At 36.1% G+C, this 26,947-nt stretch overlaps 1 protein-coding gene across 1 annotated transcript in view; it reads right to left on the reverse strand.

Moving 5' to 3' along the window:
- THEMIS (thymocyte selection associated) overlaps positions 1–26,947 on the reverse strand; it is a 204,718-nt gene that overhangs the window by 142,767 nt on the left and 35,004 nt on the right. Inside the window, exon 2 of the mRNA XM_066248424.1 lies at positions 20,744–20,902. Coding sequence (XP_066104521.1) covers positions 20,744–20,902 — 159 coding nt within the window. The remainder of the gene's footprint in view (positions 1–20,743; positions 20,903–26,947) is intronic.

The following is a 26,947-nucleotide window of genomic DNA, read 5'->3' on the forward strand; positions in this document are numbered from 1 at the left end:
CAAAGGGTTCAATTTGTAGCCTGCAACATTACCCTCAAGCAAGACTGTTATGCTGTCTTTAAAAGCCTAGAAACCTGGCATTGACTTGGCCTCTTATGAGTGAAAGATGGTTCAAGCATTCACTTCAGAATAGGGAGTTTTTCTCTATATTGACTATTTGCTCTGCCAGGTGACTTTTCTCCATATCTGCTTATTTAGAGCTTCCTAAACATATTCAGCTGCCTTCACATTATTAGCACTTGTGGACTTACCACATACTTTTCTAGTATGTAATAAATAATGATTCTTTAATCATTTAAACCTCTCAGAGCTAAATTCAACATGATAATCAGGTCCAAACTTTTCTTCCAACATCACAAACAAATGTTTTGTTTTGGCTATGATCATCATGCTGCTGTGAGGGACACATTTCTGTGTCTGATCTTCAATCCAGATCATCAGAAGTTTCCATTTGCTGGAGCTGCATACATAAATTCTATGCGCTACTCTTTTATATTGCTGTCAGTGCAGTAGGTTTGTTTGTACCAGCATCACCATAGACACATGAGTAATGCATTACTCTACTGCATCACTAGGTGATAGGAATTTTCCAGTTCCATTATAATCTTATGCAACCACTCTCATTTATGTGGACCATTACTGACCTGTAATATCACTATGCTGTATATGACTAGATGGCAGAAGAAATGGCATGTCACTTCTGAGATTATGTTATAAAAGACTATGGTTTACATCTTGGGCTTGTTCAGATCACTCACTCATGGAACCTTATTGAGTGGACAATGGGCTAAGGAACTGAAGCCACTGGACCAGCACATAAATAAATTTTGATGAATGAACATGAATGTACAGTCTTACATTATAATTCTTTCATACCGTGCTAGTGTAGACTAAATGTAACCACTTATTGTGTGATCTTGGGCAAGTTATTTGGTCACTCTATAACTCTGTTTACTCATAAAATGTAAATTCAATTAGTAATATATGTGTGAGTGTGTTTAGCACAATATTATATGAGAAAGTGTTTAGAACAGTGTCTGTCTTCTCATGAGGATTCTCATTTGAGTATACAGTATGGGAAAGTAGTGTATAGGGTAGTAAAGATTGTGTCATCTCTAAGCTATATTATCACATTTCTTACATGGGTCTTATTCCAGCAATTAATTCCTACACAGTAATAAAGTTTATACAGCATGATCTAAAAATTCAAATAAAAAATATTTTCAATCTAGCCTAGTAATTTTAATGTTGGTTTTAAAGACTCAACCAGAGCCTCCTTGAATGTATGCTTTAGAAACATGTAAACTTGGTGGCACAGTGGATAGAGCGTTGGCCTGGGACACAGAGGACTCGGGTTCTAAAACCCCAGTTTGCCAGCTTGAGCACAGACTTATCCAGCCTCAGCAAGAGCTCAGCAGCCTGAGTTCAGGGATGATGGTTTGAGTAGGAACTTGACATGACCCCATAGGTGCTGGATTGAGCCCAAGGTCACTTGCTTGAGCAAGGGGTCACTGGCTCAGCTGTAGACCTCTGGTCAAGGCACGAGTGAGAAAGCAATCAGTGAACAACTAAGGTGCTGCAATGAAGAATTGATGCTTCTCATCTCTCTCCCTTCCTGTGTGTCCGTCCCTCTCTCTGTCCCTGTCTCTCTTACTAAAAACAAACAAACAAAAAATGTAAACTTGATGTTTTGGGGGAAATCTGTTCATCAGAAAATATATTAAAATATTTTTTTATGAATTATTTCTCATTTCTACTAAGAATACATTTTAAAATAATATTATAACACTTCTAAGAGAATTAAATCTTTCCAGGAAGTAATCCAGAAATTTAGAATTTTAAAGTAACTGAAACATTAAATTACATGATTTCTCGATCTATGGGGATAATGTAATTAACTACCACATATCAGAATATATTTTTGTTGTGTTTGGCAAGAATAGCATGTTTTCTAGCTCATAAAAAGGCTCAATGAAAAGGGCTGTTTCTATAAGAACAAATTGTGCTTCTAAAGCAGTATGTTTATTTCTATAACAAACTGATTGCCTTTTTTTTTTAACAGACATTTTCTTGAGATGACAAAATAAAGACATATGAAAACATAACATTAATATAAAATGCATCTAGTGGTACATATTGCAAGTTTAATTCACCAATCACATTCTAATAAAAAATCAATTTCTAGTTTGTGCCTGAAAATGTCCTTGTCAAATTCCTGCAAAGATTTCTTTTCTTGAAAGTTCCCATTTATTGAAGCTACGTCTATAAAGTTACATTTACTGGCAAAGGCTGGGAATCTCTGCAGTAGAGCATCTTTATTTACAAAGGAATCATTATGGGTACCCTTGCCAAGGTTATAGACATCTTTATCAAAACTTTTTCATTTCCAAGAGAAATTAAGGATCTGTGTTAATATACTTTAAATACAGAAGGGTGGGTGATGTTAGCAAAAATGGTAGAATAAAAATCTTTGAAATTTTTCTCCTCTATTAAAAGAATAAAAAATTAGTAAAAGTTGTATTTCAGAATTAATTTTTTCAGAATTCTGAAAATTAACCCAAGTATTACAGCAATCTGGAAACATTTATTGAAGAAAACTTGGCCAAATTTTTTAAGAACAGCAAACTTTGTGGCATTTGAACTTGTACTTCCACTCTTCCCACTCTCTTCAACTCTCAGTATCCATGAAAACCAACAGCCAACAATAATGTAAAACAGGCAGCCTCGCAGTCACAGGAGGGAGCAGAAAGCAGTTGGAGTTCCTTTAAAACTCATTCTCACAGAACTGTCATTATCTGACATGTCTGGAAGATTCAACTTGCAACACTGTCTATATGTAATTTTATATTGAGCTCACTCAGTGGGAAAAGACTTTTCCTAGAGCATTTGTCAAAAACAACGAGAGGCAATTATTTAACTGTTTTGACTGCCTCCAATGTTGCAAAAACAATTGGGAAAAAACAATAGGATAACCAAACAGTGTAAAAGGAAAAGCAGAGGGATGAAATGTCCCTAAGGACATTGTGAAGTTCCAACCTATTACTGGGAATCTAGAAACCACAGACATATAAGGAACTATACACATGCCCAGAACTCTGCATATTCAGGAAAGATTGACAAGGTCCCAAGCTCTCAATTCTGGCTTACATTTAAGCTCTACAAGAGGAGGAAAAAAAAAAAAAACTAAGCAAGAGTTCTTTTAATTTTTATTTTTAACGGCCCCACTGAATATAGAAAATATGCCCCCAAATGAACACAGAACTTCTCAAAAATACTTAGACACTTCTTGTTTCCAGTTGTTTAAGGAAATCTCGGTCTATAAATTAATTATCCACTAAACCAGCTGAGCAATCTTCAGTAGCCATACATGACAAGAATGCAGACATTATAAATTTAGATCAGTCACTTAATAACTAGTAATAACAGTCCCTGAAGAATAATAATTAGATTTCTAGTGTTAACACATTATATTGTTTAAAACATCCAGTTTTCAACAACAAATTAAGAGCTAGGCAAAGTAAAAAAATATATATATGGCCAATATACAATGTAAAAAAGAGAATCAAAAAAGACTGTCCCTGCCTGACCTGTGGTGGCGCAGTGGGATAAAGCGTCGACCTGGAACACTGAGGTTGCTGGTTCGAAACCTTGGGCTTGCCTGGTCAAGGCACATATGGGAGTTGATGCTTCCTGCTCCTCCCCCTTCTCTCTGTCTCTCTCTTTCTCTCTCACTCCTCTCTCTCCAAAAATCAATAAATAAAATATAAAAAAAAAATCTTAAAAATAAAAAGACTGTCCCTGAGGAAGTCCAAGCACTGGACTCCTAGAGAAAGAATTTAGATCAGCTCTTTTAAATATATGTTTTCAAAGAATTAAAAAAAAACTATGTCTACAGAACTAAAAGAAAGTGTAAAATTAAAGTGTTACCAAATAAAAAATATAAATGAAATTTGAAAACAGGTCAATTTAACTTATCCAGTCTGAGAAACAGGAAAAAAAAAAGTATAAAGAAAAATTATCAATATCAAAGACCTATGAAACACCATATAGCATCTCAACCTATGAATAATGAGTGTGCCAAAAGAAGAAGAAAGAGAAGAGAAAGATAGAGAATGAATATTTGAAGAAATAATTGCAAAAAACTTCCAAAACTTTATGAAAAAAATAACACACACATTTAAGAAATTAACCATATTACAGGTAGCATAAACTCAGAGATTCATGCCTGGACACATCATTATCAAACAGTTAATAATCAAAGACAAATTGGGAGTTCAAAAAGGATTAAAAAAGAAAAGACTCATCATGGTACAAGAATTTCTCAACAAGATTAAAAGCTAATTTCTACTCAGAAACCATGGAGATAGAAACCACTGGGATAATACTTTTCAAGTATTGTATAAAATGGACTAGTCACCAAAAATTCTCTATCTAGAAAAATATCCTTTGAAAATGAAGGAGAAAATTAAAAATTTCCCCAAAAAACAGAAACTGAGAGAATCTGTCACAATCAAATCTGCCCTACAAAAAATACTGAAGGGAGCTCTTTGGGCTGAAAGGACATACGACAGTAACTCTGACCTATGTGAAGAAATAAAGAGTACCAGAAAAGGTAACTATGGAGGTAAATACAAAAGTTTAAATGTCCATTTTTGTTTCAAATCTTCTTTTTCTTTATCTTACTTGAAAGATAAATACATAAAGAATAATTATAAATCTGTGTTGATGGGCACACAATGCATAAAGATGTAATTTTTATGATAATAAAAATTATCAAAATAGGGGGATGATGTTACAGAGAAGCCAAATGTTATATGGTATTGAAATTCAATTAATTATTTATAATAATCTAAACTCAATTGTTATAAATTAAAACATTAATTGTAATCTCCAGGTAACCACTGGGGAAAAAACCTCTAAAATTTACATATATGTATTTTAAACACATTAAACATTTTTGTTTCTGTCTTGGCATTTAAGGAGTTTGGAAGTTATTGCTTCATCAAAGATAAAAAGGGTATTGCATAAAAGTTAAAGGGTCACTACTTCAAGAAAATATAATAATCTTTAATGTATATGTATCTACCCACTTCAAGCAACAACTAATAGAACTACAGGGAGAAATATTTAAGTCCAGTACCATAATTGAATATTTTAATGGCCTGCTATTAGAAAGGTTAGATCCAACAGTCAGAAAACAGGAAGGGTATATAGTTGAACTCAATAGCACCATTATTCAGTATATATAATAGACATCTATAGACTATCCAACAACAGCAAATTATACATACTTCTCCAGCCCACACTGAATATTTATCAAGATAGATTACATCCTAGTACGTAAAAAACACCTTAAATAATTTAAAAGAATAGAAATTATATAATGTTTGCTCTCAGACTGCAATAAAATTAAACTAAAACTCAATTACAGAAAAATAACTGGAAAATCCCCAAATACATGAAAAGTAAACCAAGATGTTTGCAGTCAAAGAAGAAATCTCAAGAAAAGTTTTTAAATAGTTTTAACTAAATGAGAATAAAAATACAACATAAAAATTTGTGGAATAAGAAGAGAATTGTACTTAGGGAAAATTGAACTGAATGCATACTTCAGAAAAGGAGTAATACCTAAAATCAATCATCTAAGTTTTCATATTATAAAACTAAAAAAAGAGCAAATTAAATAAAAAGAAAGTAGAAGAAAAGAAAAATTACAATAGAAATGGATGAAATTAAAAAATAGTAAATCAGTAAAGAGTATCAACAAAACCAAAGTTTGCTTTTGGCAAGACCAATAACATAGATCAGCCTCTAGCCAGACTAAATAGAAAAGAGAAAGAGAGAGAACACAAATTACTAATAACAGAAGTTAAAGAGAAGACATTGCTATGGATCCCATGAGTATTAAAAAGATAAGGGAATATTTCAAACAACTCTATGTTTTAAATTTGATATCCTAGATAAAAAAAAAAGACTAATTTCTCAAAACACACAAAGAGTTGAAATTCACACAAAAATAGACAATTTGAATGGCCTTTATCTACTAATGAAGTTGACTTAATAATTAATAAACTTATAAAAAAACAAAACAAAACACTAAGCCCCGATGGGTTCACTGTTAATTTCTACGCAACATTTAGAAAAGAAATTACACCAATTTTATATGGTATCTTTTAGAAGACAGAAATAAAGAGAATACTTAGTATTCTCATTCTATGAGACCAGCATTATTCTAGTACAAAACATAGGCAAAGATATTACAAGTAAACAACAAGAAAACAAACAAAACTACAGACCAATGTCTCTCATAAATTAGATGCAAAATCCTCAACAAAATATTAATAAATTGAATCTAAAAATGAAAAAAAATTATGTACTACAATCAAGTGGTAGTTATCACATTATACAAGGACAGCTGAACATTTCAAAGTTAATTAATATAATCCATCACGTTAACAGGTTAAAAGAAAAATCAAATTATCATATCGAAATATGCAGAAAAAGCATTTGATAAAACTCAACATCCATTCATGATCAAAAAAACAAATTCTCTCAGCAAATTAGGAATAGAGAAGAACTCCCTCAATTCAATAAAAATATCTATAAGAAACTTACAGCTAACACCATATTTCATAGTGAGAAGCTAAAAGCTTTCCTACTAAGATCAGGAACAAGGCTAAGATGTGCCCTCTCATCACTCCTTCAACAACACACTAAAAATTCTACTTAATGAGATAAAATAGAATAAGATAAAATAAGTAAGATTAAAAAAGGAAAGTAAAATTATATTGATTGAGAAGAACATAATAAATTGTTCAGTGATAATATGATTGTCTTGAAAAATTAACTACAAAACTAGATCTAACAAGTATAGCAGGATTTCAGAATATAAGATTAATGTACAAAAGTCAATCACCATATATACTAGCAATGAGCAAGTGGAATTTGAAATTAAAAACACAGTTTCATTTACATTAGCACTCCTAAAATAAAATAGGTATTAGTCTAACAATATATGTGCAAGATCTTTCTGAAAAATATTACAAAACTCTGATGAATAAAAATTAATGAATGAAAAAATAATAAAGAGATATTCCATGTATATGGATAGGAAGACTCAATATTGTTATGATGTCAGTTCTTCACAACTGCTTCTAAAGATTCAATGCAATGCCAAACAAAATCTCAGTAAATTAATTTATGAATATTTTAAATTTTTATTTTATTAATTTTAGAGGGAGAAAGGGAGAGGGAAAGAGAAAGACAGGAACATTGATCCATCCCTTTATGTCCCCTGACCAGGGATTAAACTGGCAACCTCTGCACTTGGGGACAATGTGCTAACTAACCGAGCTATCCAGGCAGGGCTAGTTTATGGATATTGACGAACTGATTCTATAGTTTATATACAAGGTGGGGAAAAAGTAACTTTCTAGTTGTTTATATGGAAAATAATAAAATAAGTAATACATAATAATGCAAGAATAAACTCTGTGATTTATGTATTCACAGCTGTAAACCTACACTTACCCCACCCTGAATAGAGAGAAAAGACTCAGACTAACCAACACAATGTTGAAGGAGAAGAACAAAGTCAGAGAAACTGAAACTATTCAATATCAAGACTTACTATAAATCTGTACTAATCAGGGCAGTGTAGTATTAGTGAAAGAATAAACAAATAGATCAATGGAGCAGGACGAAGAGCCCAGAAATAGATTTGTATACATATAGTCAACTGATCTTTAAAGGAACAAACACAATGCAATGGAACAAGGACAGTATTTTCAACAAATGGTGCTGGAACAGATGGACAACCACATGAGAAAAGGGGGGGGGGCATTTAGAGCCAGACCTTAACACACTTCACAAAAAGTGACTCAAAATGGATTACAGACTTAAATGTAAAATATGTCTATAAGTCTCCTAGAAGATAACATAGCAAAAAATATAATAGATGCCTTTGGGTTTAAAATGACTTTTTTTGTGTGTTTACAATAACTTTTTAGATATGACTCTAAAGGCAAAAATCTATTAGAGAAATGATTGATAAAAAGTACTTTATTAGCCTGACCAGGTGGTGGCACAGAGCATCGAAATGGGACGCTGAGGATCCAGGTTCAAACCCCAACATTGCCAACTTAAGTATGGGCTCCTCTGGTATAAGCAAGGCTCACCAGCTTGACTGTAAGGTCACTGGCTTGAGCAAGTGGTCACTTGGTTTGCTGTAGCCCCTCGGTCAAGGCACATCTGAGAAAGTAATCAATGAAAAACTGATGCGCCACAAGGAAGAATTGATGATTCTCATCTCTCTCCCTTCCTGTCTGTCTGTTCCTGTCTGTCCCTCTTTCTGTCTCTGTCACAAAAAATAAATTAATTAAATTAAATAAAAAAATTTTTTTTAAATACTTTATTAAAAAAAATTTTTTTTGCCTGAACTATGGTGGCACAGTGGATAAAGTTTTGACCTAGAATGCAGAGGTCAATGGTTCAAAATCATTGGCTTGCCCAGTCAGGGCACATATGAAAGATGATGCTTTCTGTTCATCTCCCCTTCTCTCTCTCTCTCTCTCTCTCTCTCTCTCTTTCTCCTCACTAAAATAAATTTTAAAAAAAATTTTTTATATATTTTGCTCAGTGACTAATACAATCAAGAGAATGAGAAGTCAATTCAGACTGGTAGAAAATATTTATAAGACATATCTGAGAAAGAACTTGGATCCAAAATATACAAAGAATTCTTACAATTCAATAAGAAGAAAACAAACAGCCTAATTTAAAAGTGAGCAAAAGACCTGAACAAACACCTCATCAAAGAAGATATACACATGACAAATAGGCATAAATATGCTCTACAATATCTATCATTAAGGACTTGAAAATTAAAACAATAAAGAGATAGCATAGATGTATGCATATCAGAATGATCAAAATTCAAAACACCGACAACACAAAATGCTGGTGGAGCACCAGGAACTCTCATTAATTGTTGGTGGGAATGAAAAATCATACAGATACTTTGGAGGTCAATTTGACAGTTTTTAAAAACCAGACCCTGGCTGTTTGGCTCAGTGGTAGAGTGTTGGCCTGGAATGTGGGTCTCCCCGGTTCGATTCCCCATCAGGGCACACAGTCAAAGCGACCATCTTCTCCACCTCTCCCCCTCCCCTTCTCTCTATTTTTCTCTCTCCTTCCCTCCCTCATCCATGGCTCGATAGGTTTGAGTGCATCATCCCTGGGCACAGAGGTTGGCTCTATGGAGCCCCCACTTCAAGAGCTTAAAATAACTCGATTGCAAGCATGGCCCCAGCTGGGCAGAGCATCAGCCCCACACAGGGGGTTGCCGGGTGGACCCCAATCAGGGTGTATGCAGGAGTCTGTGTCTCCATCTCCCCTACTCTCACTTGGAAAAGAAGAAGAAGAAAAAATACCTTTACCATGTGCTCCAGTGATCATACTCCTTAGTATTTATCCAAACAAATTGAAAACTAGTATCCACACAAAACCCTGCATATGAATGTTTACGGCAGCTTTATTGATGATTATCTAACCATAGAAGCAATCAAGTTGTTTTTCAGTGGGTGAATGGCTAAATTAACAGTGGTACATCCAGATAATAAAATACTATTCATTGCTAAAAAAGAAGTCAGCTATAAACCATAAAAAGACATTATGAAATTTTGACATAAGAAAGCTGTTCATGTTTAAGGTCAAATTAGAAATCAGAGGAGTGACGTCACGGAAATGGCGCCGTGAGCAGCGCGTCCGACAGCTCTCCCCTAAATCACAACAAATTTATCAACTAGAAACAGAAAAATTTATCCTCGGAGCATTCCGGAGTTCCACACAAACTGAAAGCAAAAGGACTGTTATCACTTGAATCTGAGAGACGAGGGTGTGGAGGAAGCTACCACAGCGACGCTCACTCAAGCCGCCAGGGAGTGCGCCTGCGGTGAGTCAGCCCATATACTTGGGAACCGCAAGCCGCCGCGAGCCGCCGACCGCGAGCTGCCGCGAACCCCCGAGAACCCCCGCGAACCGCCACCGGCACCGCGAGCGGCCGCCACGACCCGCCGCGCGCGCGCCCGGTCCGGTTGAGCACTGCTGACGTTCCCAGCGGCCCGCACACTGCGAGTGGGGGTCGCCGGCCACCGGTGCCCGGAGCGCCACATTCGCGCGCGTGCCTTGGGCATTCCACGCGCCCAGGGAGCCCTACTGGCCCGCACACCCAGGGGGCTCCATTATCCTGCGCCTGGTGCGGTCCAGCTGCCAGCGGCGGGGCGAGCGGGAGAGGCTTGGGAGATTCTCTCCGTGGGCGGGGCACCTCACCCAGCCATTCAAGCTAACAATCAAGCGTTGGGGGAGGGGCGCGCGCAGGCAGCCTAAAACACCTTCAGAAACACAGCTGCGACCCAATCACTGAAATTAGCTTAACCCATAAAATCTGTGCACCCTCGGTTCTAATTGATAAGATCTCTCTCAGTTCAGCGATCCAAGACAAGAGGCGTGATATTTTTTAGTGCCTCTCGCTAAAGGGGCGGGGGCAACTTCTGATTGATAGAGCCTCCATATTCAGGGATAAACGCTAACAAGAAGGACTTGGCAGATAATAAGGTCTATACTACACTAGTCATAAGCAGAGACTAGTGCCTCTTCTTCCCTGCAAAAACAGACTACAAAGTGTGGAAAGCCTGGGTTGAGAGGTCCAACTAAATGCTAGGCGCTGAACAGTCACCTTGACAACAATTGACTCCCACCCCCGCCTGATTACACTGGAGGCCCTGACTGTCAGAGCCTTTCCCAAAGCCTTGCACTGAGTGGGGATAGACTGGGGATTTCCCAGCTCTTTGAGCCTCTTACTCCCCAGGCAGAAGCAGTTGCAGCCTTATAGCTGGATCACCAGGCTGCTAATTCAGAAAGGGGGGACTAGGAGAGAGAATCCAGGAAAGCAAACTCTCTCATCGTTGGACCCTGCAAACGCCAACAAGCCTTTACTTCCAGCAAGACTAAAGCCAATTATATGACATAGCCATAGAATCCCATCAACTGCAAATCCCTACCTAAGAGTGACACAGGGGCAGAGCCTGGGGTACAGAGTCACCGACTAGGAAGAGGGAGAGAAAAGAAAAAGGAAGAAGTTAACCTCTCAAAATCAAGAAAAACCCACAGACTTTACAACTTGATCCACTAATTTTTTTTTGTTGTTGTTGTTGTTGTCTGTTTCTTCTATCTTTTTGCCTTTATTTCCTCCACCTCAGTCCTTCTATTCTCTTCCCATCTTATGCTTCCCCTTTCTTGAACTACACTACCCATGAGTGTTGCATTTTATTTTTCTTCTTCATCCTCACCCTCCTTTAAGGTTATACTCCAAAACACTTAACTCTCACTCTCTCTTCTTTTGTTTTTTTTTGGTCTTGCTTTATTTTGTTTTTTTCTCCTCCTATTTTATTTCTTCCTTCGTTTTTCTCTTTTTCTTATTTTTTCCTTTCTATTCGTTTTTTCTTTTCTCATTTTACTTTCCTCCCATATAATCCTCAATCACGAACAAATTAGTTAATTTGGGACTCAAGGCTTTTTTTTGGATTTATTTCTCTTTTTTGCTTTTGTTTTTATTTTTTTTTCTCTTGTTTGTTTATTTTTGTGGCATTTTGGGTCCTCCCAACCCAAGGTCTCCATTGTATTTAGTCTTCGCTCCACTTAATACAACAGATTTTTACTTATTCTTTTTATTTTTCTTCTTTATTATTCTTTTTTGGTCCTTTTTTCTGGTTCCCTCTTATCCCTCTCATTATATCTCTTAGTTGACCATCACTTACAAGCAAATCATCTTATGCTTGTCTAAGATTTTCTTCCTTTTTTTTTTTTTTTTTTTTTTTTTTTTTTGCATTTAGTAGGTCCCTACTCCCTTTTTTTGCCCTTTGAACTCTTCACCCCAAATCAGGCCCTCCATTATAGGCATGATATTTCCCTGAGGAGGGGAGAGGAGGAAAAGAGAAGAGAGAAAAAAAGGGGGAAATAATAAATTATTACTGTTTTTTTTTGTGGGGTGTTTAACCCTTTTTTTTTTTTTTCTTTTTACTCTTTATTAATTCTAATTAGTGCTATCAATAAGACTACCCTCAGATGCCGATAAGAAAGAGGAAATCGAATATTATGGATACAAAAGAAAGAGAGGTAACACAAATAGATGTGGAAAAATCTATGGAGAAAAGACTTAACATATTGGAAGCCTTGGAGCTAAATGACAGAGAATTTAAAATAGAAATGTTAAAAATACTCAGAGATATACAAGAAAACACAGAAAGGCAATATAGGGAGATCAGAAAACAACTCAATGAACACAAAGAATATATTACCAAGGAAATTGAAACTATAAAAACAAATCAAACAGAAATGAAAAACTCAATTCACGAGCTGAAAAACGAGGTAACAAGCTTAGCTAACAGAACAGCCCAGATTGAAGATAGGATTAGTGAAATAGAAGACAAACAACTTGAGGCACAACAGAGAGAAGAAGAAAGAGACTCAAAAATAATAAAAAATGAGAAAGCCCTACAGGAATTGTCTGACTCCATCAGAAAGAATAACATAAGAATAATAGGTATATCAGAGGGAGAAGAGAAAGAAAATGGAATGGAGAATATACTCAAACAAATAATAGACGAGAACTTCCCAAGCCTGTGGAAGGAACTAAAGCCTCAAATTCAAGAAGCAAACAGAACACCAAGTTTTCTTAACCCCAACAAACCCACTCCAAGGCACATCATAATAAAGATGACACAAACCAATGACAAAGAAAAAATTCTCAAGGCAGCCAGGGAAAAGAAGAGTACAACCTATAAAGGAAGGCCTATTAGATTATCATCAGATTTCTCAGCAGAAACTCTACAAGCTAGAAGAGAGTGGACCCCAATATTTAAAGCCCTGAAAGAGAGGAACTTTCAGCCAAGAATACTATACCCATCAAAGCTATCCTTCAAGTATGAAGGAGATATAAAAACATTCACAAATACAGAAAAGATGAGAGAATTTATCAACAGAAAGCCCCCACTCCAGGAAATACTAAGGGGGGTTTTCCAACCAGATTCAAAGAACAAAAGAAAACAACACCACAAGTAACAGCTCCACCAAGAACACAATAAAACCAAACTTAAACTGTGACAACAAAGGAAAAAAAGGGGGGAGAGGATGGAGATTAACAGTAGCAAAGGACGATGAAGTGCAGAAATACTTATAAGATAGGGTACTACAATGAATATGGTAGGTACCCTTTTCATTACTTAATGGTAACCACCCTTAAAAAAACCACCACAAAAACACTTGACTTAAAAAAGGTAGCAACAGAGGAAAGAAGTATGGAACACAAACAAACAAAAACAAATGATAGAAAAACAAAAGAGAAGAATCAAACTAGATACAAAACTAACAGAAAGCAATTTATAAAATGGCAGTAGGGAACCCACAAGTATCAATAATTACACTAAATGTAAATGGATTAAACTTACCAATAAAAAGACACAGAGTAGCAGAATGGATTAAAAAAGAAAATCCAACTATATGCTGCCTACAAGAAACACATCTAAGCAACAAGGATAAAAACAAATTCAAAGTGAAAGGCTGGAAAACAATACTCCAAGCAAACAACACCCAAAAAAAAGCAGGTGTAGCAATACTCATATCTAATAATGCTGACTACAAGACAGAAAAAGTACTCAGAGACAAAAATGGTCATTTCATAATGATTAAGGGGAAGTTGAATCAAGAAGACATAACAATCCTTAATATATATGCACCAAACCAAGGAGCACCAAAATATATAAGACAGCTACTTATTGACCTTAAAACAAAAACTAACAAAAATACAATCATACTTGGAGACCTCAATACACCGCTGACGGCTCTAGATCGGTCATCCAAACAGAGAATCAATAAAGATATAGTGGCCTTAAACGAAATACTAGAACACCTGGATATGATAGACATCTACAGGACACTTCATCCCAAAGCGACAGAGTATACATTTTTCTCTAGTGTACATGGAACATTCTCAAGAATTGACCATATGTTGGGCCACAAAGACAATATCAGCAAATTTAGAAAAATTGAAATTGTACCAAGCATATTTTCTGATCATAAAGCCTTGAAACTAGAATTCAACTGCAAAAAAGAGGGGGAAAAACCCACAAAAATGTGGAAACTAAACAACATACTTCTAAAAAATGAATGGGTCAAAGAAGAAATAAGTGCAGAAATCAAAAGATATATACAGACAAATGAAAATGAAAATACGACATATCAGAATCTCTGGGACGCAGCAAAAGCAGTAATAAGAGGAAAGTTCATATCACTTCAGGCCTATATGAACAAACAAGAGAGAGCCGAAGTAAACCACTTAACTTCACACCTTAAGGAACTAGAAAAAGAAGAACAAAGACAACCCAAAACCAGCCGAAGAAAGGAGATAATAAAAATCAGAGCAGAAATAAATGAAATAGAGAACAGAAAAACTATAGAAAAAATCAATAAAACAAGGAGCTGGTTCTTTGAAAAGATCAACAAAATTGACAAACCCTTAGCAAGACTCACCAAGGAAAAAAGACACAGGACTCAAATAAATAAAATCCAAAATGAAAGAGGAGAGATCACCACAGACATCATAGAAATACAAAGAATTATTGTAGAATACTATGAAAAATTATATGCCACCAAATACAACAATCTAGAAGAAATGGATAAATTCCTAGAACAATACAACCTTCCTAGACTGAGTCATGAAGAAGCAGAAAGCCTAAACAGACCAATCAGCAGGGAGGAAATAGAAAAAACTATTAAAAACCTCCCCAAAAATAAAAGTCCAGGCCCAGACGGTTATACTAGTGAATTCTATCAAACATTCAAAGAAGACTTGGTTCCTATTCTACTCAAAGTCTTCCAAAAAATTGAAGAAGAAGCAATACTTCCAAACACATTTTATGAAGCCAACATAACCCTCATACCAAAACCTGGCAAGGATGGCACAAAGAAAGAAAACTACAGACCAATATCTCTAATGAATACAGATGCTAAAATACTAAACAAAATACTGGCAAACCGAATACAACAACATATTAAAAAAATAATACATCATGATCAAGTGGGATTCATCCCAGAATCTCAAGGATGGTTCAACATACGCAAAACGGTTAATGTAATACACCATATCAACAAAACAAAGAACAAAAACCACATGATCTTATCAATAGATGCAGAAAAGGCTTTTGATAAAACACAACACAATTTTATGTTTAAGACTCTCAACAAAATGGGTATAGAAGGAAAATATCTCAACATGATAAAGGCCATATATGATAAACCATCAGCCAACATCCTATTAAACGGCATAAAACTGAGGACTTTCTATCTTAAATCAGGAACAAGACAGGGTTGTCCACTCTCTCCACTCTTATTCAACGTGGTGCTAGAAGTTCTGGCCAGAGCAATCAGACAAGACAAAGAAATAAAAGGCATCCATATCGGAAAAGAAGAAGTAAAGCTATCACTTTTTGCTGATGATATGATCCTATACATCGAAAACCCGAAGGACTCCACAAAAAGATTATTAGAAACAATAAACCAATACAGTAAGGTCGCAGGATACAAAATTAACATACAAAAGTCCATAGCCTTTCTATATGCCAACAATGAAATATTAGAAAATGAACTCAAAAAAATAATCCCCTTCACGATTGCAACAAAAAAAATAAAATACCTAGGAATAAACATAAAGAACGTAAAGGACCTATATAATGAAAATTACAAAGCATTGTTAAGGGAAATCGAAAAAGATACAATGAGATGGAAAAATATTCCTTGTTCCTGGATAGGAAGAATAAATATAATCAAAATGGCCATATTACCCAAAGCAATATACAAATTTAATGCAATTCCCATCAAAATCCCTATGAGATTTTTTAAAGAACTGGAACAAAAAAATCATCAGATTTATATGGAACTATAAAAAACCCCGAATAGCCAAAACAATCCTAAGGAAAAAGAATGAAGCTGGGGGCATTACAATACCTGACTTTAAACTATATTATAGGGCCACGATAATCAAAACAGCATGGTATTGGCAAAAAAATAGACACTCAGACCAATGGAACAGAATAGAAAGCCCAGAAATAAAACCACATATATATGGTCAAATAATCTTTGATAAAGGGGCCAACAACACACAATGGAGAAAAGAAAGCCTCTTCAACAAATGGTGTTGGGAAAACTGGAAAGCCACATGCAAAAGAATGAAACTCGACTACAGCCTGTCCCCGTGTACTAAAATTAATTCAAAATGGATCAAAGACCTAAATATAAGACCTGAAACAATAAAGTACATAGAAGAAGACATAGGTACTAAAATCATGGACCTGGGTTTTAAAGAACATTTTATGAACTTGACTCCAATGGCAAGAGAAGTGAAGGCAAAGATAAATGAATGGGACTACATCAGAATTAAAAGTTTTTGCTCAGCAAGAGAAATTGATATCAAAATAAACAGACAGCCAACTATATGGGAACTGATATTTTCAAACAACAGCTCAGATAAGGGCCTAATATCCAAAATTTACAAAGAACTCATAAAACTCAACAACAAACAAACAAACAATCCAATAAAAAAATGGGAAGAGGACATGAACAGACACTTCTCCCAGGAAGAGATACAAATGGCCAACAGATATATGAAAAGATGCTCAGCTTCATTAGTTATTAGAGAAATGCAAATCAAAACTACAATGAGATACCACCTCACTCCTGTTAGATTAGCTATTATCAACAAGACGGGTAATAGCAAATGTTGGAGAGGCTGTGGAGAAAAAGGAACCCTCATTCACTGTTGGTGGGACTGTAAAGTAGTACAACCATTATGGAGGAAAGTATGGTGGTTCCTCAAAAAACTGCAAATAGAACTACCTTATGACCCAGCAATCCCTCTACTGGGTATATACCCCAAAACCTCAGAAACATTGATACGTGAAGACACATGTAGCCCCATGTTCATTGCAGCACTGTTCACAGTGGCCAAGACATGGAAACAACCAAAAAGCCCTTCAATAGAAGACTGGATAAAGAAGATGTGGCACATATACACTATGGAATACTACTCAGCCATAAGAAATGATGACATCAGATCATTTACAGCAAAATGGTGGGATCTTTTTTTTTTTGTTTGTTTATTTATTTATTTATTTATTTATTTATTTATTACTGAGACAGAGAGAGAGTCAGAGAGAGGGATAGATAGGGACAGACAGACAGGAATGGAGAGAGATGAGAAGCATCAATCATCAGTTTTTCATTGTGACACCTTAGTTGTTCATTGATTGCTTTCTCACATGTGCCTTGACCATGGTCCTTCAGCAGACTGAGTAACCCCTTGCTCGAGCCAGTGACCTTGGGTTCAAGCTGGTGAGCTTTTTGCTCAAACCAGATGAGCCTGTGCTCAAGCTGGCGACCTCAGGGTCTTGAACCTGGGTCCTCTGCATCCCAGTCCGACGATCTATCCACTGCGCCACCGCCTGATCAGGCAAAATGGTGGGATCTTGATAACATTATAAGGAGTGAAATAAGCAAATCAGAAAAAAACAAGAACTACATGATTCCATACATTGGTGGAACATAAAAATGAGACTAAGAGACATGGACAAGAGTGTGGTGGTTACCAAGGGTGGGGGGGGAGGGAGGACATGGGAGGGAGGGAGGGAGAGAGTTAGGGGGAGGGGGAGGGGCACAGAGAACTAGATAGAGGGTGACGGAGGACAATCTGACTTTGGGCGAGGGGTGTGCAACATAATTTGATGACAAAATAACCTAGACATGTTTTCTTTGAATATATGTACCCTGATTTATTAATGTCATCCCATTACCATTAATAAAAATTTATTTAAAAAAAAAATTAGAAATCAGTAAAAAATAAATTTGGGGAAAATTCCCCAATAAAAGATACTTAAAAATATATATTGTGCCTGACTAGGTGGTGGCGCAGTGGATAGAGCATCGGACTGGGATGCAGAGGACCCAGGTTCGAGACCCTGAGGTCACCAGCTTGAGCGCGGGCTCATATGGTTTGAGCAAAAGCCCACCAGCTCGAACCCAAGGTCGCTGGCTCCAGCAAGGGGTTACTCGGCCTGCTGAAGGCCCACAGTCAAGGCACATTTGAGAAAGCAATCAATGAACAACTAAGGTGTTGCAACGCGCAATGAAAAACTAATGATTGATGCTTCTCATCTCTCTCCGTTCCTGTCTGTCTGTCCCTGTCTATCCCTCTCTCTGACTCACTCTCTGTCTCTGTAAAAAATAAATAAATAAAAATTAAAAAAAAAAAAAAAATATATATATATTGAACTCTTTGAGTTTAAAATCTAACTGGAAATTGAAACTAAAAATTTTGAGTAGAGGAAAAAGAGAGTTTTCTTTTGAAATTTATAAAAAAAAAACACATTAGTGGCCTTGTGCTGATATAGACAAATTACTTCTAATTTTGGAATTGTTTTATCATGATCTAGGAGGAGTTTTGTTTTTTTTAAAGAGAAACTATACCCTAATCATCACCAAATATTTTTACCCTCTAATTTTAATCCTAATTCTTACAATAAAACTAGCTTTGCCTATATGTTTTTCAAATTGTTGCTCAGTTGAAGCAAGATGATTATGTAAACTGAAAGCTCAAAGGGATATTGTAAGTAGCAATTTCTCAAGTTAAAGTATTAGTCAAAAGCTAAGTGTTTTAACTACTATAATAAAACATGCTCCTTCTACCAGAAGATTCTAGTTATTTTGATTTGCTAAATATTTATTTTATACATCTTCTAAACACTGCAGGGATTATAGCAATAATTGAGATTCAGATTCAGTCCTCAGCAAACTTGTGATCTATTCAGCAGATGGTGCTCATAAGACAAGCACACAAATAACTTCAATTACATGCAAAACGTAGTAAATGCAATGATTAAGGCATGAAAGCCTATAGTGATTCAAAAGGAGAGTTGATACATCCACTTAGAGTACTTAGGAAAAATTTTATTTAAAACAATGGTTCTCAACCTTGAATGCTCATTAGTATCACCTTGGGAACTATAGGAAACCTTCATGACCAGACTTTATTCCAGACCAAATAAATTAATGTATCTCTGGCAAGTGGCCTGCAAATCAAGATTATTTTTAAGGTTTCTGGGCGATTCTAATATGCAGTCAACTTTGAGAGTCATTGATATAAAAGATGAGGTAAAGAAGAAACAATTAGAATTACATAATGAGATAAATTTCAATCGAAAGGCGTGGAATATTGGAGCACTGAAAGAATGCTCTCCTCATATAGTTAACATATTTTTATTCCCCAAATCTCAACTCAGGTACAATATTTTGTAAAAAGCTTTGCTTGACTTCACCAATGATAATAATAATGTTAATAATGGTAATAAAAGCTGATTTATTTTAAAGCCCTTGTTTAAGTATCATTCTAAGGACTTTAAATATACTTCAATGTTTAATCTTCCCAACAACACAAGGAGATGTATAGATAGCGCTATTGTTCTCATTTTACATGAAAGGAGGAGAAATAACCTGGCAAATTTACACAACTAAGAGTGGCAGAACTGGGATTCAAATATAGTAACACAGAAATCCATGTTTTTAAACATGACTAACTGGAGTTAGATGGTTCTTATCAAGACTCTCATAGAACCCATGCATACTTCAATCATACCATAAGTCACATTATACTATCAATGTTTAATGGATTTTTGTCTTCCACTAATCATTCACTTAATAAACAATTATTGAGCACATTCTCTGTGCCATATAATGTACTTGTTACTAGAAATACAAAGTCCTTACTTTACAATTTATCTGTGAAGAAATTTTAGTTTAGAGCAGAGATCACTGAATTACAATTCACAGGCCAAATTCTGATGGCCACCTGTTTTTATCAATATATTGTTAATGAATCATGCTCACTGGATTATTATCTACAGCTTCCTTTACATTCAACATCAGAATGGAGTAGTTGTGATGAAGACCATTTGGCAGCAAAGTCTAAAATTTATTATCTGGTCCTTTATTGGAAAGGTCTGCCAACCCCTGGTCTAGAGACTAATACAACTAAGAATATCATGAATGAATGAAATAAGGCACATGCAAAGGTGCCCAACATACTATGGGGTGATAAAAGAGATACCTAGGTTAGGTTTGAGGGTCAGCGAAAGTTTTCTGTAAGACATAGCTGGGCTAATTTTGTAAGGCAGAGTACCATTAACTAGACAAAGAAAATCAGCCAGACTTGTCAGTGAGATTCGGCAGGGAAGTTGTTTAGTGGTGATCCAAGGAGCTAGAATAATGGCAATAGGAATAAAGAGGGTCTATAGGTTTACCATATTAATATATATATTAATTAGTTCTATATAACTTATGAAAATATATGTTTGATTTCTTTACTTTAGGTAACATAGTTAGTGGTGCTTATAGTTGGGACGCACTAAATAGTTGTTTACAGAAAATATTAAGTCCTAAGTAAAGGAAGTTTATTTTAAAATGAAAGAAAATATTTGCCTGTATTAGTCCTTAAAATCATTGAACTATAAGCATTATGATTCTTTCACCCACTGCCCTAGAGTGAAAAACTACCACTTTTTCATTGTTTTCCATAGTATAGATGCATATATCTATTAACAATGCAGTTTTACAAATGAGAAATGGTTGCAATATACTGTACCTGGAAAATTCATAGGCAATTCAAATGGTTGTGGAGATTCATGACCTTCAGTGTGCTCACAAATTTCAGCTATGATCTTCTTAATATTGAGACCAGTAATTTTAATTACTTCTCCTGTTGACAAACAGCATTCATTTCCAAACATTTCATAAATAGAACCTGAAAAAAGAAGAGTGAATACAGTTCTTAGAGAAGAATTAAATCATGAAGAACAACATAGGAGTCAAAAGCTTCATTTTAAGTGGTTTTATTCAGTTCCTCTGTTAGCTGCCTACTAAATAGGAATTTAATCAAGCTTGGCAAACGTACAGCACGTACCAGGAAAAATATTAGATTTTCACTTCATCCACTGGGCAAGGTAGAAACAATCTTATTTTTATTATTATTATAAATTGAATTTATGGTTTCCTCAGCACCTTTAGCTCATCTTTCCAAGGTCACACTACAAGCATATCTTTCTCTATTGGGATTTATGATCTATTTTTGCAGGGTCACAGAATTAAGCTTATATGAGTCAACAATGATCTAAGTAAGCACTGAAAACAAGGTTGTAATACAATCCAAGATCCAAAGACAAAGGGTCTGAGCTCCTGGGCTTTACATCAAGAGCATCATATCTGTTGCTTGACCCGGTTCTCTTCATCATTGTGAATATAAGACTTTTGTCCGTTTTATTTCCTGATTTTTGACAAGCCTGAAACTCTCTTCATATCTTTATGGCAATAGAGGGCAGACCAACTCAGATAAACTGAAAAGCTTCATTTTAATTCAGGACTTCATTCTCCTTCTGAACTTCCTAAACTCTCCACTCATTTATATTTCTCTTCTATCTCCTGATGGATGGAGAGCAAGCAGTGAGATGCCAGAAGATGAGCAACAGGAAAGAGCAAGAAAAAAGGCAAAAATTTCTGGGTAATTTACCCCCAGTAAAAAGGGAACAACCCAAAAAAACTACATATCTGGTATATTATCCATTTATAGTTAAGCAGTAAATAAACTAAAGGTTGATGTTAGTAAAATTAGAAAATTATTATAGAGTTTAACATATCATTTTTTTCTGTACCTCCAATATAATTTATATCATCTTAAGCACAGTAAAAAGTGAACAATATAAACACAAGATTTTAGGTTCGTTTTTGTTTTCTGAATTTTTCTCTATTGAACCTTCTCCTCTCGGAACCTTGCTGGACATATAGCTGCCACCTAAAACATTATTGTAGCATTAACAGGTATAACAGTTGTTAAGACTGACATCTATTCTAGCTTTCAGGAACTCTGCTATTGCATCAAAATCTCAAGAGATCAGAGGGAACTCCCAAATTAAAATAATTTGAGAAGGTTCTAACAAAGGGGCAATCTGCACAGAGACACAATCAGTTCTAGGCAACACAAGAAAAGAAATACTCTGATCTCACTCTTCTCCCTCTATTTGATTCTCTGCCGGGGGACTTCACTGGCTGAATTCAGTCAGAAGCCAGAGGACAAGGGAGAGGCTGATGCCCTCACAGAAGTCACCTCCTGAGCAAAGAGTGAAAATGAAAATCCAGCACATCACACTTACTGTTCATTTTTTAAGAAGGACCATTTTTGCAGACAGGTTAGTGTATCTGCTCCTCCAGTTTTAGTGTGTGTGTGTGTGTGTGTGTGTGTGTGTGTGTATTTTTTGTGTGTGTATTTTTCTGAAGTTGGAAATGGGGAGGCAGTCAGACAGACTCCCGTATGCGCCCAACTGGGACCCACCCAGCACGCCCACCAGGGGGCGATGCTCTGCCCATCTGGGGCGTTGCTCTGTTGCAACCAGAGCCATTCTAGCGCCTGAGGCAGAGGCCACAGAGCCATCCTCAGCGCCCGGGCCAACTTTGTTCCAATGGAGCCTTGGCTGCAGGAGGGGAAGAGAGAGACAGAGAAGAAGGAGAGGGGGAGGGGTGGAGAAGCAGATGGGCGCTTCTCCTGTGTGCCCTGGCTGGGAATTGAACCCGGAACTCCTGCACACCAGGCCGACACTCTACCACTGAGCCAACCGGCCAGGGCCAAGTGTATATTTTTGTAACTCCCTTATTTTCTCATACTCTTCCCTTAATGATGTGTTCATACTTTTCATTAACTTCAATACATAGTGTTATCAGCCATCACAAATCCTTTGTAGAACAAATTAGGATATTAAAAAAATAATAATAAATCCGTAATGACATTTTTCTCTAACAAACTCAGAATAGTTCATTTCTATGATCCTTTTCCAGCAATTAATTACATACTAGCATTTTATATCTTCAGTGTTATCTCATCCTCTAGTTAACTTTTTATGACTTTAGTTTTTATTACTCCCAATTCAATTTTAAGCTTTATGAAATAAAATGTTGCCTTCTATTATTACATAACTAGAACATATTTACTTCCTTTCTTCATTTATTTAACAATATTTAATTAAAACCTACTATGTGTCAGGCATTGTGATTGACAGCAAGCATCTAAGACAAAATACATAACCTTCCCGCCAACCCCCCACAGAAGCACTGTCTTGAAGGGCAGAGCCAAGTAAGCAGATATTGCAAAAGATTATGAGAGAGCTACAATTTAGGAAATATGGGGCATTGTAGGAGGATATTAGAGAAATTTAATTAAGAAATTACATGGGAAAGAGATTAGGGAAGGATTCCTGGAGGAGATGACAGCTGAGGTGTTTTAAAGGAGGTATCACAAGATATCAGGACAGGCAGAGGAAATAGTATTTGAAATTGTACTGAGATCTGATACTTCCTGGAAATATAAAGTAGCTTGTTATGTCTCATATATACAGTAAGAGAAGTGTGAGAAAGAGACTAGAAAAGTAGAGGTAGTCTAGATCATGCAGCATGTTTATGAAATTAAACAAAAAGACCACTAAAAATCTGAAGCAACCCAAAAGTCAAAAGAATCTACATTTTTAGTTATCAGCATCTAAGAGTTAATTAATACCAATTATTGAGCGGACATATGTGTCTGAGTGGGAGCTTGTTAGAATCTTGGCCAGACCCTAAACCTGTTGATTCAGAACCTGCATTTTTAGCAAAACCCCAGATGATTCATAAGCACATTAACATTTGGAAAGCATTGTTCAAGGCAACAAATGTATAACTAAAACAGTTTCCGTTCTGAGAACATTGTAGAACTAACCAGAGAAAGGAGAATGTCGCTTGCAGAAGAAGCATTCAGTGCCACTGAGGTAAAGTATGTTGAAAATGGAAACAAAAAACGGAAAGATTTTAAATAAGAAAGTGATATAACTTTTCTTTGTCACACAGAACATAATGTAACCTATTCCATTTTAGCTGAAGTCGATTAGGCTTAATTTCAATGCAATGAATGTCCAATCGTAGATGTAATGTATATCAAACTGACTAATCTGGAATACCATTCTTTTCCAAGGCTTTGTTGAAATTTAAAATTAAAAGGTGAATTTATGTAAGATTACATGACAATTAATAGAGAATAAAAGCCTGAGAATTCTATGAAGAGAAAATTCTGTTTTAGTCAACATGCAAAAACTTCTGACTCTTCATGTCTCTTTCAAAACATGTTTCTCCTTTAGAAAAAAATGTCACTTCTTTTCAGTCCTAAGAGGAATAGAACCTGAAAATACTAATCTTTTACTTTTATCTTTTTTTGTAATTTCAAGTTTTCTCTAACCAAGAAAGCTGTTAATTTACTTTCAATAAAGAGAATGTTTGCAACACCCAACACTAGAAAGTTATGTTCATGATAGGTGACAAGAACATACCTGAAACTTGGAGTCTTGTACCATATTGTCAGTACAATGTTTCTTAAAATATACTTTTTTCTAAGTAAAAATATTAAACAGCTAATTTTTAAAAATAGACAACTTTTATAATCTCAGAACAAATACCAATAATATGTGTAAATGCCTTTTAAAAATTTGCTGAGCCTGACCGGGTGGTGGCACAGTGGATAGAGCGTCGGACTGGGATGTGGAGGACCCAGGTTCGAGACCTCAAGGTTGCCAGCTTGAGCACGGGCTCATCTGGTTTGAGCAAAGCTCACCAGTTTGGACCCAAGGTTGCTGGCTCGAGCAAAGGGTTACTCGATCTGCTGAAGACCAGCGGTCAAGGTACATATGAGAGAGCTATCAATGAGCAACTAAGGTGTCACAATGAAAAACTGATGATTGATGCTTCTTATCTCTCTCCATTCCTGTGTGTCTGTCCTTATCATCCCTCTCTCTGACTCTCTCTCTCTCTGTCTCTGTAAAAAAATAAAAATAAAATAAAAATTTGCTGATATATGTCTGAACTAAGTGTTTGTGTATATGTAGATACAGATACTGAAATTGTTCTTAGTTCATTTTAACAAGACAGGTAATTTGAATATGCAAATCTATTAAATCTTTACAGACTGATTCTTCCCAAGTCAGAGCATATGTATTCAGGATAATGCCAAACATCAGAGAAAGCTGGAACAAAGCAGCCTGTTTTCAATGATCAAACATCGCCCCTGAAGGCTGTAATGAAAGATCCATGTGCCTTTGAAATCACCTTCTCTAATGCCACTCTGCTCAATAGAAATGACACATTAATATCCTTTCATGAGCTCATTCCTTATTTGACAATTCATATAAGAAATGCTATGATCACATCAGAAGAGCAAAAACTATTGGTTCAATAGATTTTCTTCCATTTCCGCTACAAAGTTAATTATGTATGGCAACCAGGAAAGAGGAAACACATCATTTAGAAGGTTTTTTTCCCCTATTTTCAAAATTCACCCATTCTATCAATCCTAAAGCTTCAGCTCATTTTCCTGGTCTTCTTCAAGGCCCTCCTTAATTCCCTCACCTAAGTTAGAATCAATTCTCTACTCTGCTCTAATACAACTTTGTATGTATCTCCATTATAGACCCAATGTTATTATTATCACAGCTTGCTACTAGTGTGTTATTTTCTGAGTATGATATTATTTATTTCAGAATTTATTATGAGATCACAGAAAAGAGATATCTCTTAACTCTATCCACACTTGTCCTCACATACACACTGCTAGCAGCACAGGTTTTGTCACTCAGTAGATTCTTAGTGAAGGTTATCTCTTAGCTGTACTGTAAAATGACCATTATTCTGAATATGGTAGCATAGTAGTTCTTCTACATGAGTAGTTTAAAGCATGGCCTACCCAAAGCTGTGGCATGGGTTATATCTTCATTGTGTTTGTTTAATATCAAATGTACAAGTAGCTGGCCACCCTGGGAATTACCTAGACAAGGAACATTAGGGTAGATGATTCTATAATGTGAATCTCTTCTCATGTTTGCCACTTTACTACTATGTTTACCATTTTTATATTGCTGGACTGGAGGGTGAAATAAAATAATGAAATGATCTGAGATAAATTTGAAGGAGTTTAGAAATTACATTTCTAAAGTTTGCTAGATATTATATTACAGTGTATATAAAACCACATCAGGCCCTGGCCAGTTGGCTCAGCGGTAGAGCGTCGACCTGGCGTGCGGGGCACCCGGGTTCGATTACCAGCCAGGGCACATAGGAAAAGCGCCCATTTGCTTCTCCACCCCTCACCCCCTCCTTCCTCTCTGTCTCTCTCTTCCCCTCCCAGAGCCAAGGCTCCATTGGAGCAAAGATGGCCCGGTCGCTGGGGATGGCTCCTTGGCCTCTGCCCCAGGCGCTAGAGTGGCTCTGGTCACCGCAGAGCGACGCCCGGAGGGGCAGAGCATCGTCCCCTGGTGGGCAGAGCGTCGCCCCTGGTGGGCGTGCAGGGTGGATCCCGGTCGGGCGCATGCGGGAGTCTGTCTGACTGTCTCTCCCCATTTCCAGCTTCAGAAAAATACAAAAAAAAACAAACAAAAAAACCCACATCAGATTGGGGTTACCAGCAGAGATTATCTTTACTCCTCATAAACAGGTAGATTATTCTTTAGAATGTAGTGGGGAAAAAAGCATAAAACAACAAGCTTGCAGCTTTACTAGAGGTAGATTCAAACTCAGATACTGGATATACCACAGAGAGGTATATCGGAAATTGATAGGAAATTATCTTTCAAGGTTATAGAGACTCTTACTCTGCCTTCAAAATATCAATATAAAAACAGCAAAGCATTGGCATTAGGCAGTAAGAAATGTGTCCACACTAAAAAGAACTAAGGTATAATCTCTTTTACTTATAAAAAATACAGGGTTCTTCTTGTAAATTGGGGAT

Source organism: Saccopteryx bilineata, chromosome 12, assembly GCF_036850765.1.
Source record: "Saccopteryx bilineata isolate mSacBil1 chromosome 12, mSacBil1_pri_phased_curated, whole genome shotgun sequence".
NCBI classification, from domain to species: Eukaryota; Metazoa; Chordata; class Mammalia; order Chiroptera; family Emballonuridae; genus Saccopteryx; species Saccopteryx bilineata.